The 13,954-nt window shown below is 44.7% G+C and overlaps 3 protein-coding genes across 3 annotated transcripts; 2 read left to right on the forward strand and 1 right to left on the reverse strand.

Moving 5' to 3' along the window:
• Positions 1-3,424: 3,424 nt before the first annotated feature.
• Positions 3,425-4,570, forward strand: CCR75_002026 (uncharacterized protein; the record flags this gene model as incomplete). The annotated part of the gene is made up of 1 exon (XM_067960126.1): positions 3,425-4,570. One exon carries the CDS (start codon positions 3,425-3,427, stop codon positions 4,568-4,570), a length of 1,146 nt encoding a protein of 381 aa, XP_067815243.1.
• Positions 4,571-4,789: 219 nt separating this feature from the next.
• CCR75_002027 (uncharacterized protein) lies at positions 4,790-12,440 on the reverse strand (the record flags this gene model as incomplete). The annotated part of the gene is made up of 2 exons (XM_067960127.1): positions 4,790-5,985; positions 9,932-12,440. 2 exons carry the CDS (start codon positions 12,438-12,440, stop codon positions 4,790-4,792), a joined length of 3,705 nt encoding a protein of 1,234 aa, XP_067815242.1.
• Positions 8,562-9,707, forward strand: CCR75_002028 (uncharacterized protein; the record flags this gene model as incomplete). The annotated part of the gene is made up of 1 exon (XM_067960128.1): positions 8,562-9,707. The coding sequence occupies one exon, from the start codon at positions 8,562-8,564 to the stop codon at positions 9,705-9,707; it is 1,146 nt and encodes a 381-aa protein (XP_067815241.1).
• Positions 12,441-13,954: the final 1,514 nt, after the last annotated feature.

Genomic DNA, 13,954 nt, shown 5'->3' on the forward strand with positions numbered 1-13,954 from the left:
TCTTGGCTGACGCTTTATCGCGCAGACCAGACTTCAAGGTAAGACACCAGGAAAGTGTGTCTAGTGCTAAAGCACAATTTCATTCGTCAACGTTGGCAGCCATGAAATCATACCACGTGACGAGCTCATTAGCCTCTGAAAAATAAGAGAGCTTCAGTCAGGACAACCATTGTCGCCTGCTGTTGGATCACTTTGGTGGACAAAAAGTAACCCTTCCTTCGCACCTGAAAGCTAAGCTTAATCGCTTTAGCTACATCGATGGCCTGTTATGGCATCAGCTGTCAGCTTGTGACCCCTTGAGAATCTATGTACCTCATGACACAGATCTCAAGCTGATGATCCTTCACGAGCTCCATAATGCGCCATCTAGTGGGCATCTGGGCCGTGAAAAGACATCTTGCGAGTGTCAGCGGAATTTAGGAGGCCACACCTATATAGATGGGTGGCCAACTATATTTGCTCTTCGAACAGTGTCAGCGCATTAAGCCTGCACCGTCAGCAGTGCGCTACTGAAGCCGCTACCGATTCTAACGGATTGTTGGAAGTCCGTAGGTCTGGGCTTCTTCTTTGGCATGCCGCCCGACCACAAGGGTCGGGCGAGGCTCGTCGTCGTTGTAGACAGACTGATCAATATCGTGCATTTAGCACCATGTAAAACATCGATCACAGGCGAGGAGGCAGCTCTCTTGTTCCTGGATCATGTATACCGACTTCACGGGATGCTCGAGTCCATAGTATCGGACCGGGATCCACATTTTACGTCCGGTTTCTGGCGACATGTGTTTTAGCTGCTGGGTAGCGAGCTCCACATGTCGACCGCACATCAGCCCCAGACCGATGGCCAGACTAAACGTGCCAATCGGGTCGTGGCGGATGTCTGACGCACTATAGCAACTCCCAAAGAATGGAGCAAGCAATTGCCCTTTGTGGACTTCGCTATAAATATCAGCGTTCACGCCAGTACGGTTGAGACACCGTTTTATATTAACTGACTGCGCCATCCTCGGACGCCAGCCTCGTTTGTGCGCAGCCCGAGTCTTAGTGGGGAAGGCCCCTCCCTATGCTCGGTGCGAAAAGTTGGACATAGTTTCGTCAAAATGATGATGACCCATTAGGGTATCATCTCAAAGAAAGAAACTTTCCCTAGTGATTTTGCCAGTATAGCAGTGGTCACGACACCTAAGGTGTCAGAGACACGGTAAGAAATGCTTCTGCTTCAAAACAATGACGACGTTAGTTATTAACAACTACGTCCTATGACCGACCTCTCAGTATAGAGACACGGTAAGGAATGCGTGTGCTTCTAAACAATGACGACGTTAGTTATTAACATTTACGTCCTATGACCGACCTCTCGGCGCTGTCATAGTTAAGTTTGATGCTAAAAGCGTGAGCGAGGCTTTACGCTGTGTAGATGAACGATCAGTTATTACGTGAAAAGTCCATAACGCGGTGGTAGGCGCACAGAACAAGCAAAACAAGTATGCCGACCAACATGGTCGCAAAAACAATGAACACTTTAGAGTAGGAGAAGAGTAGCCGTTTTCGGTGGTCGAGGGATGTTATGGACTAAATATAGGTTCATGTTCCGCCGTATATGAAGACGCACCCCGTCTTTAACGTGGGTCATCTGAAACGGTATATTGATCTAGAAGAGATAACATACCCTCATCCGTCTAAAAAGACCGATGGTGACGCCAACCGTGGGTCGAGCGTCGATCAGGTGGGGTAACGAGGAAGGTGAAAGACTTTTCTCCGATTATCTTCTCCCACAATGATATGGACTTGAAGAGCGAGATGTGCGTCTATAGTAGCGCGCTCTAGGAGCGACGCACCAGTTTCATCCGAATAAGTCCATTTGAATAGAGGTGGCATCGGTGGTATGCCACCAGTCACATAGCCGCGTTCAATAGCCGCGTTCAATACGGCTGGCTTGTGACACCGATCGATAACGTTCACGTGCCGTCGGTGGAGCTTAACGCTCAGGCTCTTCTGCGTCAGACCCATCGTGAATGATGGTCTGAACGCCAGATGTTGGGGTTTTATCAAACTGAGAAGCAGCTGCACCTCTATGGGCAGTGCTATCATGACAAATCGCTGCGCTAGTAAAAACCATTATATCTACTTTCTCCTCGGTCTACTCAGCGCTGGACGCGCGCAAAGAAAGAGACAGATAAGACTTTGTTACATGTTTTGTATTAGTTTATAATTTAGTTAGTATTAAATAGATAGAAACAGAAGAACTTAATTATATTAAATACAGTTTTTAATTAACCACCTTTTAAAGCAAGTGTTTTAAAGAGAGTCTTCCTCTGCACGTACAAGTGTACATATAGTGACGTGAAGCACCACTTACACTGAAGCAGTGCGAAGTGGACTTGTACTGAAGCAGTGCGAAGTGGACTTGTACTGAAGCAGTACAAGTCCACTTCGCACTGCTTCAGTGCAAGTGGTGTCTCACGTCCTTCATGTACACTTGTACGTGCAGAGGAAGACTCTCTTTAAAACACTTGCTTTAAAAGGTGGTTAATTAAAAACTGTTTTTATATAATTAAGTTCTTCTGTTTCTATATATTTAATACTAACTTAATTATAAAATAATACAAAACATGTAATAAAAATATATCTTTGCGCGTGTCCAGCGCAGACTGGACCGCGGAGAAGGGAGTTATAATAGTCTATATCTTCCATTGGATAAGCTTTTAGAATACTACCATGTAAAGTGATATTCTTCAAATATTTTCTACCTTGTAGATAATATATTAATTAACAAGCTTTAAGCGTTAATTTTATGTAATGATACACCCCCTAATAAACAAGTGCTTTTGTCATAACAAAATTCAAAATTTAGTAATGACATTTCCGCTACTTTATAATTTCCACTACTTTATAGGATATGCCTGCCACCGGGGCTATAAGATAGCAGAGTAATGACTGTAGTTTCAAGAGGTTTGCCTTGAATTAATTGCTTCGTACTTTTTTATGATTAATATTAAGGATTTGAAGCAAGCGAAAAGATAACCGTCTAAACGTACATGGGCCTAACTTGAAAGCAGATATAAAGCTTAAGATTACAATTAATTTTTTATTGGACCGCATAAGGCAAGGAAACTACTCGCGTGCATGCACGGTCAATTATATGCGCTTTTAACTTTGAATGCCGGTAGTCCGTAAAAATTTATTAATAGAAAGTAACGCTGTGGTCCTTCTTTTGGATACTTTTTCGAAAAGGAAGTGTTTACGCCACAGCCGCCCATTATTTTATTCAAGTGAGCAAGAGTTTACAATTTCAGCCATTCTGAAAAGTTATGTCATAGTATAAAGTCAGCAATTCTTTAAAGCAAATCTATGCGACTGTTCTAATTTAAGCGCTCGTGCATCATTTCAAGATTACGCCAGAGTCTACGTTAAGAACGAGAGAAAGATGTACGGAACTGCGATTAATGTGTCATTTAAGGATATGACGCACCGCAACGGCTCGAGCTCCTATTCACCTACAAGCAATGAAGCTGAGAATTCGGACAGCACGAAACTCGCTCTCAAGAATTCTTTGTTCGCTGCCTCCGCTACTACAAAGCCGGCGCCGCGCGAGACAGTAATTGAACGCTATTATAAGGCAACGTGCACCAAGATGTACGATGTGGAGGAGCTTATTGACTATTACTGGCACCGACGACTGGCTGCTGTGCCTGCCGTAATCGTTAGCTACCTGCCATTTGTCATCACCCCAAATCAGATCACGGTCTTTGGTCTTTTCCTCGGATGGGGCTCTGCCTTGTGTCTATATGACTCGGAATTTCACTATCCACTGGGCTACGACTCTTCGCACTCACTACTAATGGCAGCTTTGCTCATGTTGTTGTGGATTGTCTCCGACTGCACGGATGGTCAGGTTGCGCGGCTGTGTAAGCGTGGCACCCGCACGGGTCGCATTCTGGATGGCGTCGTGGATGGCCTCGTTATTGCCCCTAACTTTTGGATTATGGGTGACGTCATGCAGCACCACTACGGTGGCAATGTAATGTACTTTCATCTTTGTTTCTGGGCGGGCATGTCGCTGTGGTTCCACGCTATCATCTATGATAAAATTAAGAATGTTTACATGGAAAATGCTCTCCCTAGATCCGAGTGCGAAAGTGAAACGGCCGCCAGTGTGCTTGCCGAGTATCGTGCAGCTCGCAAACAATCAGCGTGCGCTCTGGACACCATTCTGCTTGGCATTTATACAGTTTACTTGGCTGTACAGGCCACCTTCGCGTCAGATGCCGCATATCGGGCGGAAGTGGACCGTCAAGCTTTGCTAGCGTCATGCACCAGCGCGTATCACGCTGTCTACCGCCAAAAATTTGCCGATCTTGTGCGTGTAGCGTCGTTTCTTGGCATAAGCGCACACATCACTGCTGTCTATGTAGCCTACTTCCTGGCCATCTTTCACTGGGATGTTATCTTCTACATGCAATTTTATCCACTTGTTCTGCTCAACATAGTCTCGATTGGCGTTCTTTCCGAGTACCAGCGTTCCGGTATGGTCACGTTCAAGCCAAGCAAAGATGGCGTAATTGGAGCGTAATGGGTGGCAAGACGTCGTGAACTTAGCTAAGGAATGCAGGAGATTTTTAAAATCCGCTTTTACCAAAATTTAAGTAGATGTAGTCGAAAAGCAATGTATATATCAACACGTAGGAAAAATACCATTTGAGAACGTTTAAACAAACAGAGAGTTTGTTTAAACGGTCTCAAATGGTATTTTTTCGAATTTCTATTCGCCTTGCGTATGATGTCCGTTCTTTCAACGCTTGCCCATGCTAAACAGCACGGGGAAATTCATTCGGCTGGGAATAGCAATAGTAAAGACAAATAACAACATCAGTCCGAGGGCTTGTATGTAGTACAGCAGACTTTGATCAAATGGAAATGCTTGCTGAAAGAACCCTAACAGCGCAAATAACGCTGGGGCAGCACTACTCGCGATAAAGTGGCTTACGTAGTGAGCTCTTTGAGCCACACGATGTATCGTAAGCCGTTTATCCACAGCGATTGAATTGTCCAGCAGCGTCATTATTCCATGCAATGCCACGCCGGCAACCAGCTGTTTCGCTATGAGTACACCCAGCACCAATAACCACGAAAAAGGCAACTTGTTAACCTCAAAGAGATCGAGAAGCGGGAAGCAACCTAGTATCGGGATTTGAAGAAGCAAGCCGATTCGGAGCGTCGCCAGTGGTGTCATAATGTTTCGAGAAGAATGGCAAACGATATTTGATAAAATTTGACCGAATAGCACGAACAGAGATAGAGACGCCAGAGTCCCGGCAATAGTGAGGGTGACTGATAATAAATGCGACGTCGGCCTCTCATCAACTGTGCTGTCCCCTGTTCTTGAAATTTGCTTGAAAAACCAAAGCGGTAGCAATTCATCAAAACTTAGCTGGAAGACCGACCACAGGAAATAAATTAGCAGCACCAGGCAGGCTTGAGGCTCGCGAGTGATTGCTAAATCAGATACGGGCTTGTCAAATTTCCCCGACAAAGGCCGAGAAGACATCGTTTGCTTCTTTTCTAGCGGCCGGTACGCTCCAGACTTGTAGGTATTACTTCGAGTAACGGCCTCGGTCTTCGATGACGGAGAAATATGAGAGTGGACAACTACGGAAATTATCGGCTCCTGGCCTTCGATGTCGTCAACACTTTGAAGGCCATATTCAGAGCAGTCAAAAAACGCCTCTTCGTCACTGCCTTCATCACTGCAGACACTGCTAATACGCGATCGGGATGAAGTAGACCGCTGCGATCGTGGAGTTGCAACAATTTCAATTGTACTCTCTAACGATGCCGTGGTACGCTTTAACAGGTCATCCAACGACCTTTCTTGAACACTTTTACCAATCTCCACACCATTGCGTCCACCATAGCGTTGTGGCAAACTATCGACACCGACAAGTGCAATCAAATCTTGCTTCATCGTCGATTTTGACAGAAATGATACTTTTTCCGCAGTCCGTTTTGCCAAGTGGGGACGAATGCTAGTCATGACCTGCGAAAACCATACGGGGGAATTGAGGACAGCTANTTCAGGGAATACATCCCTGAATTCAATCAAATCCTTGTATAAAGGATTTGTCTTAAGTGACTCCCAGGATTGAGTAGTATATCTCTCAATCCGAGTCTTCACATCGAGGACACTTTCGTCCATCGATGAGCTGCTGAGAACCCGTTCGTTCTCTGCAAAAATAACCGCTGACCGAATATCGGTTACGTATTCGTCCTCTGTGACGAGTACGCAGATCTGCTTGATTCTACCACTATGCAGATCTCTCAAGAACCGCATGGGTTCTAGAATTGGTAATTGAGTTATCTCCGAAGTTAACTTCAGATGCGCATACAGATCAAGAGTAGAAGCGCCTGCTCTCGAACCGTTATTAACCAAGACATTTAATGTCTCGGTTTCTTCCTGGGATTTATCCACAGGCTGCCGAGGGATCAATACTGTGGAGTCTGCTGCCGGCGACTGTGCAAATTCACAGGCAGCGCCGAATGTTCACCACTTGAATAAGTCGAGTGGGTTGAGACCTGAATGTACGCCTAGCAAGCGACATTCGAGGAAAATACCGGTTGTATAAAATGGACAACAGTCGGAAGACGTTGATGGAATAAGTCCCCACGTACTTGAGTAAAAATCTCCTCAAATAGTTAATGCTGAATGACTAGACTTCAGCATCCCGAGGGAAGGCGGGTCTTTACGGTACCATCCGTAAGACCTTGCATGAACACCGTAATCAACGTGTTTTCATGAAATGGGTTGTTCGTGATACAACTCGCTAAGAGTCGTATGTGCTGGGTATAAGCGTGAACATCACGCTTCTCTTGCTTGAGTTTCAGGAGCTCTGATCGAGCTCAGAACTTAGCCCTAGGCGGTTCAAACGTCTGTTTGAGCCGCGCTTTAGAAGTCTTTAGCGACCCAAAGACATATGGGTCGCGCAACTTAAGGCCTAGTGCCCAAGTTTTGGCACGACTGCCAAATTTGACTGAGCAAATGCGACTTGCATTTGCTCGTCGGTGATGTGACGAGCCCTTATGGCATCGTCCAACACGACGAACCTTCTTAAGAGCGAGTTTTCTTTGACTCTCCTATACTTAAAGATGTCTATCTTTTAGGTTTCGGGACGACGCATGTGCGTCATCCCAGGTACAAAGGTCTGTACCTGTTGTAACCTCAACAGCTCTGCCTGTTGAGAGGCTTGCTGATTAAGCAAGGCTTCCTTCTCCTTCGCCTCGTCAAGTTCATGTTGTATGAACTTGGCGATGGCTGAATGGAGGGCATCTCTGTCCAAACCGGACAGCATGACCAAGATGGCATCATTCCCTATGGTCGAATTCATCCGTTCGACCGCACTTCTTTTTATGTTTCTTAGAAAGGAGTAGCTATCACGCGAAACGTGATGCGTATTCCTATATCATCTAACATGTCCATGTTAGATGATAGGACTGTGGTCCTTCGACGGACTGCAAAGTGCTACCAGGTGTAACGGGGCATTGCCGACTTGTACTGCTTCAGTACAAGTCCACTTCGCACTGCTTCAGTGCAAGTGGTGTCTCACGTCCTTCATGTACACTTGTACGTGCAGAGGAAGACTCTCTTTAAAACACTTGCTTTAAAAGGTGGTTAATTAAAAACTGTTTTTATATAATTAAGTTCTTCTGTTTCTATATATTTAATACTAACTTAATTATAAAATAATACAAAACATGTAATAAAAATATATCTTTGCGCGTGTCCAGCGCAGACTGGACCGCGGAGAAAGGAGTTATAATAGTCTATATCTTCCATTGGATAAGCTTTTAGAATACTACCATGTAAAGTGATATTCTTCAAATATTTTCTACCTTGTAGATAATATATTAATTAACAAGCTTTAAGCGTTAATTTTATGTAATGATACACCCCCTAATAAACAAGTGCTTTTGTCATAACAAAATTCAAAATTTAGTAATGACATTTCCGCTACTTTATAATTTCCACTACTTTATAGGATATGCCTGCCACCGGGGCTATAAGATAGCAGAGTAATGACTGTAGTTTCAAGAGGTTTGCCTTGAATTAATTGCTTCGTACTTTTTTATGATTAATATTAAGGATTTGAAGCAAGCGAAAAGATAACCGTCTAAACGTACATGGGCCTAACTTGAAAGCAGATATAAAGCTTAAGATTACAATTAATTTTTTATTGGACCGCATAAGGCAAGGAAACTACTCGCGTGCATGCACGGTCAATTATATGCGCTTTTAACTTTGAATGCCGGTAGTCCGTAAAAATTTATTAATAGAAAGTAACGCTGTGGTCCTTCTTTTGGATACTTTTTCGAAAAGGAAGTGTTTACGCCACAGCCGCCCATTATTTTATTCAAGTGAGCAAGAGTTTACAATTTCAGCCATTCTGAAAAGTTATGTCATAGTATAAAGTCAACAATTCTTTAAAGCAAATCTATGCGACTGTTCTAATTTAAGCGCTCGTGCATCATTTCAAGATTACGCCAGAGTCTACGTTAAGAACGAGAGAAAGATGTACGGAACTGCGATTAATGTGTCATTTAAGGATATGACGCACCGCAACGGCTCGAGCTCCTATTCACCTACAAGCAATGAAGCTGAGAATTCGGACAGCACGAAACTCGCTCTCAAGAATTCTTTGTTCGCTGCCTCCGCTACTACAAAGCCGGCGCCGCGCGAGACAGTAATTGAACGCTATTATAAGGCAACGTGCACCAAGATGTACGATGTGGAGGAGCTTATTGACTATTACTGGCACCGACGACTGGCTGCTGTGCCTGCCGTAATCGTTAGCTACCTGCCATTTGTCATCACCCCAAATCAGATCACGGTCTTTGGTCTTTTCCTCGGATGGGGCTCTGCCTTGTGTCTATATGACTCGGAATTTCACTATCCACTGGGCTACGACTCTTCGCACTCACTACTAATGGCAGCTTTGCTCATGTTGTTGTGGATTGTCTCCGACTGCACGGATGGTCAGGTTGCGCGGCTGTGTAAGCGTGGCACCCGCACGGGTCGCATTCTGGATGGCGTCGTGGATGGCCTCGTTATTGCCCCTAACTTTTGGATTATGGGTGACGTCATGCAGCACCACTACGGTGGCAATGTAATGTACTTTCATCTTTGTTTCTGGGCGGGCATGTCGCTGTGGTTCCACGCTATCATCTATGATAAAATTAAGAATGTTTACATGGAAAATGCTCTCCCTAGATCCGAGTGCGAAAGTGAAACGGCCGCCAGTGTGCTTGCCGAGTATCGTGCAGCTCGCAAACAATCAGCGTGCGCTCTGGACACCATTCTGCTTGGCATTTATACAGTTTACTTGGCTGTACAGGCCACCTTCGCGTCAGATGCCGCATATCGGGCGGAAGTGGACCGTCAAGCTTTGCTAGCGTCATGCACCAGCGCGTATCACGCTGTCTACCGCCAAAAATTTGCCGATCTTGTGCGTGTAGCGTCGTTTCTTGGCATAAGCGCACACATCACTGCTGTCTATGTGGCCTACTTCCTGGCCATCTTTCACTGGGATGTTATCTTCTACATGCAATTTTATCCACTTGTTCTGCTCAACATAGTCTCGATTGGCGTTCTTTCCGAGTACCAGCGTTCCGGTATGGTCACGTTCAAGCCAAGCAAAGATGGCGTAATTGGAGCGTAATGGGTGGCAAGACGTCGTGAACTTAGCTAAGGAATGCAGGAGATTTTTAAAATCCGCTTTTACCAAAATTTAAGTAGATGTAGTCGAAAAGCAATGTATATATCAACACGTAGGAAAAATACCATTTGAGAACGTTTAAACAAACAGAGAGTTTGTTTAAACGGTCTCAAATGGTATTTTTTCGAATTTCTATTCGCCTTGCGTATGATGTCCGTTCTTTCAACGCTTGCCCATGCTAAACAGCACGGGGAAATTCATTCGGCTGGGAATAGCAATAGTAAAGACAAATAACAACATCAGTCCGAGGGCTTGTATGTAGTACAGCAGACTTTGATCAAATGGAAATGCTTGCTGAAAGAACCCTAACAGCGCAAATAACGCTGGGGCAGCACTACTCGCGATAAAGTGGCTTACGTAGTGAGCTCTTTGAGCCACACGATGTATCGTAAGCCGTTTATCCACAGCGATTGAATTGTCCAGCAGCGTCATTATTCCATGCAATGCCACGCCGGCAACCAGCTGTTTCGCTATGAGTACACCCAGCACCAATAACCACGAAAAAGGCAACTTGTTAACCTCAAAGAGATCGAGAAGCGGGAAGCAACCTAGTATCGGGATTTGAAGAAGCAAGCCGATTCGGAGCGTCGCCAGTGGTGTCATAATGTTTCGAGAAGAATGGCAAACGATATTTGATAAAATTTGACCGAATAGCACGAACAGAGATAGAGACGCCAGAGTCCCGGCAATAGTGAGGGTGACTGATAATAAATGCGACGTCGGCCTCTCATCAACTGTGCTGTCCCCTGTTCTTGAAATTTGCTTGAAAAACCAAAGCGGTAGCAATTCATCAAAACTTAGCTGGAAGACCGACCACAGGAAATAAATTAGCAGCACCAGGCAGGCTTGAGGCTCGCGAGTGATTGCTAAATCAGATACGGGCTTGTCAAATTTCCCCGACAAAGGCCGAGAAGACATCGTTTGCTTCTTTTCTAGCGGCCGGTACGCTCCAGACTTGTAGGTATTACTTCGAGTAACGGCCTCGGTCTTCGATGACGGAGAAATATGAGAGTGGACAACTACGGAAATTATCGGCTCCTGGCCTTCGATGTCGTCAACACTTTGAAGGCCATATTCAGAGCAGTCAAAAAACGCCTCTTCGTCACTGCCTTCATCACTGCAGACACTGCTAATACGCGATCGGGATGAAGTAGACCGCTGCGATCGTGGAGTTGCAACAATTTCAATTGTACTCTCTAACGATGCCGTGGTACGCTTTAACAGGTCATCCAACGACCTTTCTTGAACACTTTTACCAATCTCCACACCATTGCGTCCACCATAGCGTTGTGGCAAACTATCGACACCGACAAGTGCAATCAAATCTTGCTTCATCGTCGATTTTGACAGAAATGATACTTTTTCCGCAGTCCGTTTTGCCAAGTGGGGACGAATGCTAGTCATGACCTGCGAAAACCATACGGGGGAATTGAGGACAGCTAGAGCTTGCAGACGATCAGGTAAATCGCACTGAAGCAATTTCACGACAGCACATGCACTATCGACAGCACGAGCGTCAACATCGCGGAGCGATAGACCATCAAGGTCAATTATATAAACAATCTTTTGGCTTGAAGTGCACAGCAAATTCTCTTGTGCGAAAGCCAGAAAGAACCGGTAATGGTCTCGTAAATCAGCAGTTGTGAAGCCCGTAGCGTAAAGTTTATCCATCTTGATACGACCAACAAAGTCCCACACAATTAAGTGGCCGTCCGAAGTGTAGCCATGAAAGTGGTGAGGTAACATTCCTCGGATAAGGCGAAAATGTGGTTGTGGGGTCGCCAACAACTTGCAGAACAACGATTTTTTTGACGTTGTCATGGCCTTCTTCAGCCCTATCCCCATGCCGCTTCGGCTAAAAGCCTCTTCAAAAGCTGATTTGACATGAGTAACAGTAGTAGCCATGGGACTGCTGCTTTCGCTGCTACTGATACTGCTTCTGAGGCTGTTCGATGTGCATGGCGAACAGTGAGTATCATTCTGAAACTGTGGCATAGAGTTCAAACAGTCTTCCTCCTCTTTTGCAAGCTGCGAGTATGACGCTCGGCTCCGCAGACTTAACCCCGTGAGCATTGCCAGAGCTGCACTCCACGCGAGAACGGCCACAAAGCAGAATGGGTAAAAAATCATAGACGAGTCCTTTGTTGTGGAATCTGCATTAAATTCTTGCGGTGCCTTTGCATCAAGCATGATAAACGCGAAGGTGCCACAAGCCCCCAATCCCACACCCAGCGTCTTGGTCATACATGCCAAATCGGTCTGTCGACTGCCGCAAATGTTGTCGATTTCGAACAATGCAACTGGCAAAACGCCACTGCTAAGCCCCGTCGCGAACCGCACAATCGACATCGCTAGCAGACTTTTACATAGCAGCAAGCAGAAGAATCCGACCCCAGTGACTGCAAGACCCCAGAAAATAACACCCTTACTACTCTTGAGAGAACGCGCCAGACTTATCCAAACACCGCAACTAAGTGCGTGGCCTAGGTAGCCTGAGCCGGAGATGATGGCCGTGTAGAAGCCTAACCGTAAAAAAGAGGTTTCCGGATAAAAATGCAGCGTTAGCATTGGCCCTAGCACCATAACTACTGTGTGCGCGATGTAATCGACCATGGCACAAGCCGTAAGAAACAGCATGCGAGCGTTGACGCCTCTACAACAGCTAAAGCAAGCCATCGCTTCATAAAATAGTCTTGAGTTTGTTGAGGTAAATTAATAAATTTGAGCAAAAGAAGCCTGCCAACTTTTTTCCATAAATGTCTCAACACAACGTCCTCGGCGTGAATGCTATGTTCCTTCAAATATAGGCGCCGGTACTACCGCTATCTTTTACAAATAATATCATTTTTTTGAAATGCCAGTTTGGCTCCACTAAAATGACTTGTAAAGATACTTATCGAAGAAGCCTAGCAATGTGGAGTCTGATAAAATTTTACTACGAAGTAGATTTGTAACGGGCTAATTGCCTTATCATACATTCCCGTTTAGTACAGGCCAATTTATGGACCCTCTTGATAGTATTCACTCACCCCCTAACTTATTGGCTAAAATTCACTCGGATTGACGTTAGACGAAAAATAATATTTACCAACTACTACCACTCAACTCACTACAAAACATTTTCACTTAATTTACTACCACTCAATTCACTCAAAAGGTAAATAAGTCAGAATCTCAGCTTTCAGTCAATTTCTTATATCGAAATAGTCACCGAGATATTGAATTATAGATTCATCTCAAACACTGAACGCGTTAACTGCACCAGCTGAGATTGCTTATCCCTCCTTGGAGAAAGCTTAGAATGTTCTTTTTGCACATGGCATTGGCTGAAGTGTAACGGGGCACTGCGACTTGTACTGTTTCAGTACAAGTCCACTTCACACTGCTTCAGATGTGAGTGGTGCCTCTCGTTAGGTGACGTACACTGTACGTATAGAGGAAGACTTCTCTTAAGGCAAGTTAGCTTAAGAGTGTAAAATGAAAACTGTATTAATATAGTTAAGTGTCTTGTTAATCTATCTTTGTAAATGTTGTCTTAACTATAAACTAATACTAAACATGTAAATGAATTCTTATCTATCTTATCTCGTAACTCTCTTTGATTACTTCTACAGCTGATTAGTCTGCGGAATAAATAGACATAATGGTCTATACCTATTTATGGATAAGAATTCAGGAAATTACTATTTAAAGTAATTTCCTCCAAATATTATCTACCTTTTGGATAATATTAATTAACAATCTTTTATTGTTAATTTCATGTAACGATACACCCCGTTACATCACCCCTCCCTTAAACGACAATCACTCTGAATGTCATTAGGTGGAGTGGTCGCTAAATGACCACTTAATTTTTAAAATGATTTTGATTGGTCAGATCCATCATTTTAAATTCCATCGCATGAAGGAACAATTCATGCGGGGTGAGGATAGTGTTGAACCTTCGGCTGCGGTTCGTGCAGCCGCGGGTGACGCATTGTTATCTCTTGCGGTAGACGTTCCGTCTACCGTAGTGTCTTCCACTCGCACAACACTTGGTGTTGCGAGTGCACGTGGTGATTCACCACGTGAGTACGACCCCTCTTTAGAGGTCGATTATGAGTGCGAGTCGGACGAAATGGCCGACTCGGGGAGGATGGAACAGTCGCCTGATACCCGTCAGGCGGCTGATTATGAGCCTTCGAATGAGA

The sequence above is a fragment of the Bremia lactucae genome, linkage group LG1 (assembly GCF_004359215.1).
Source record: "Bremia lactucae strain SF5 linkage group LG1, whole genome shotgun sequence".
Lineage (NCBI taxonomy): Eukaryota > Oomycota > Peronosporomycetes > Peronosporales > Peronosporaceae > Bremia > Bremia lactucae.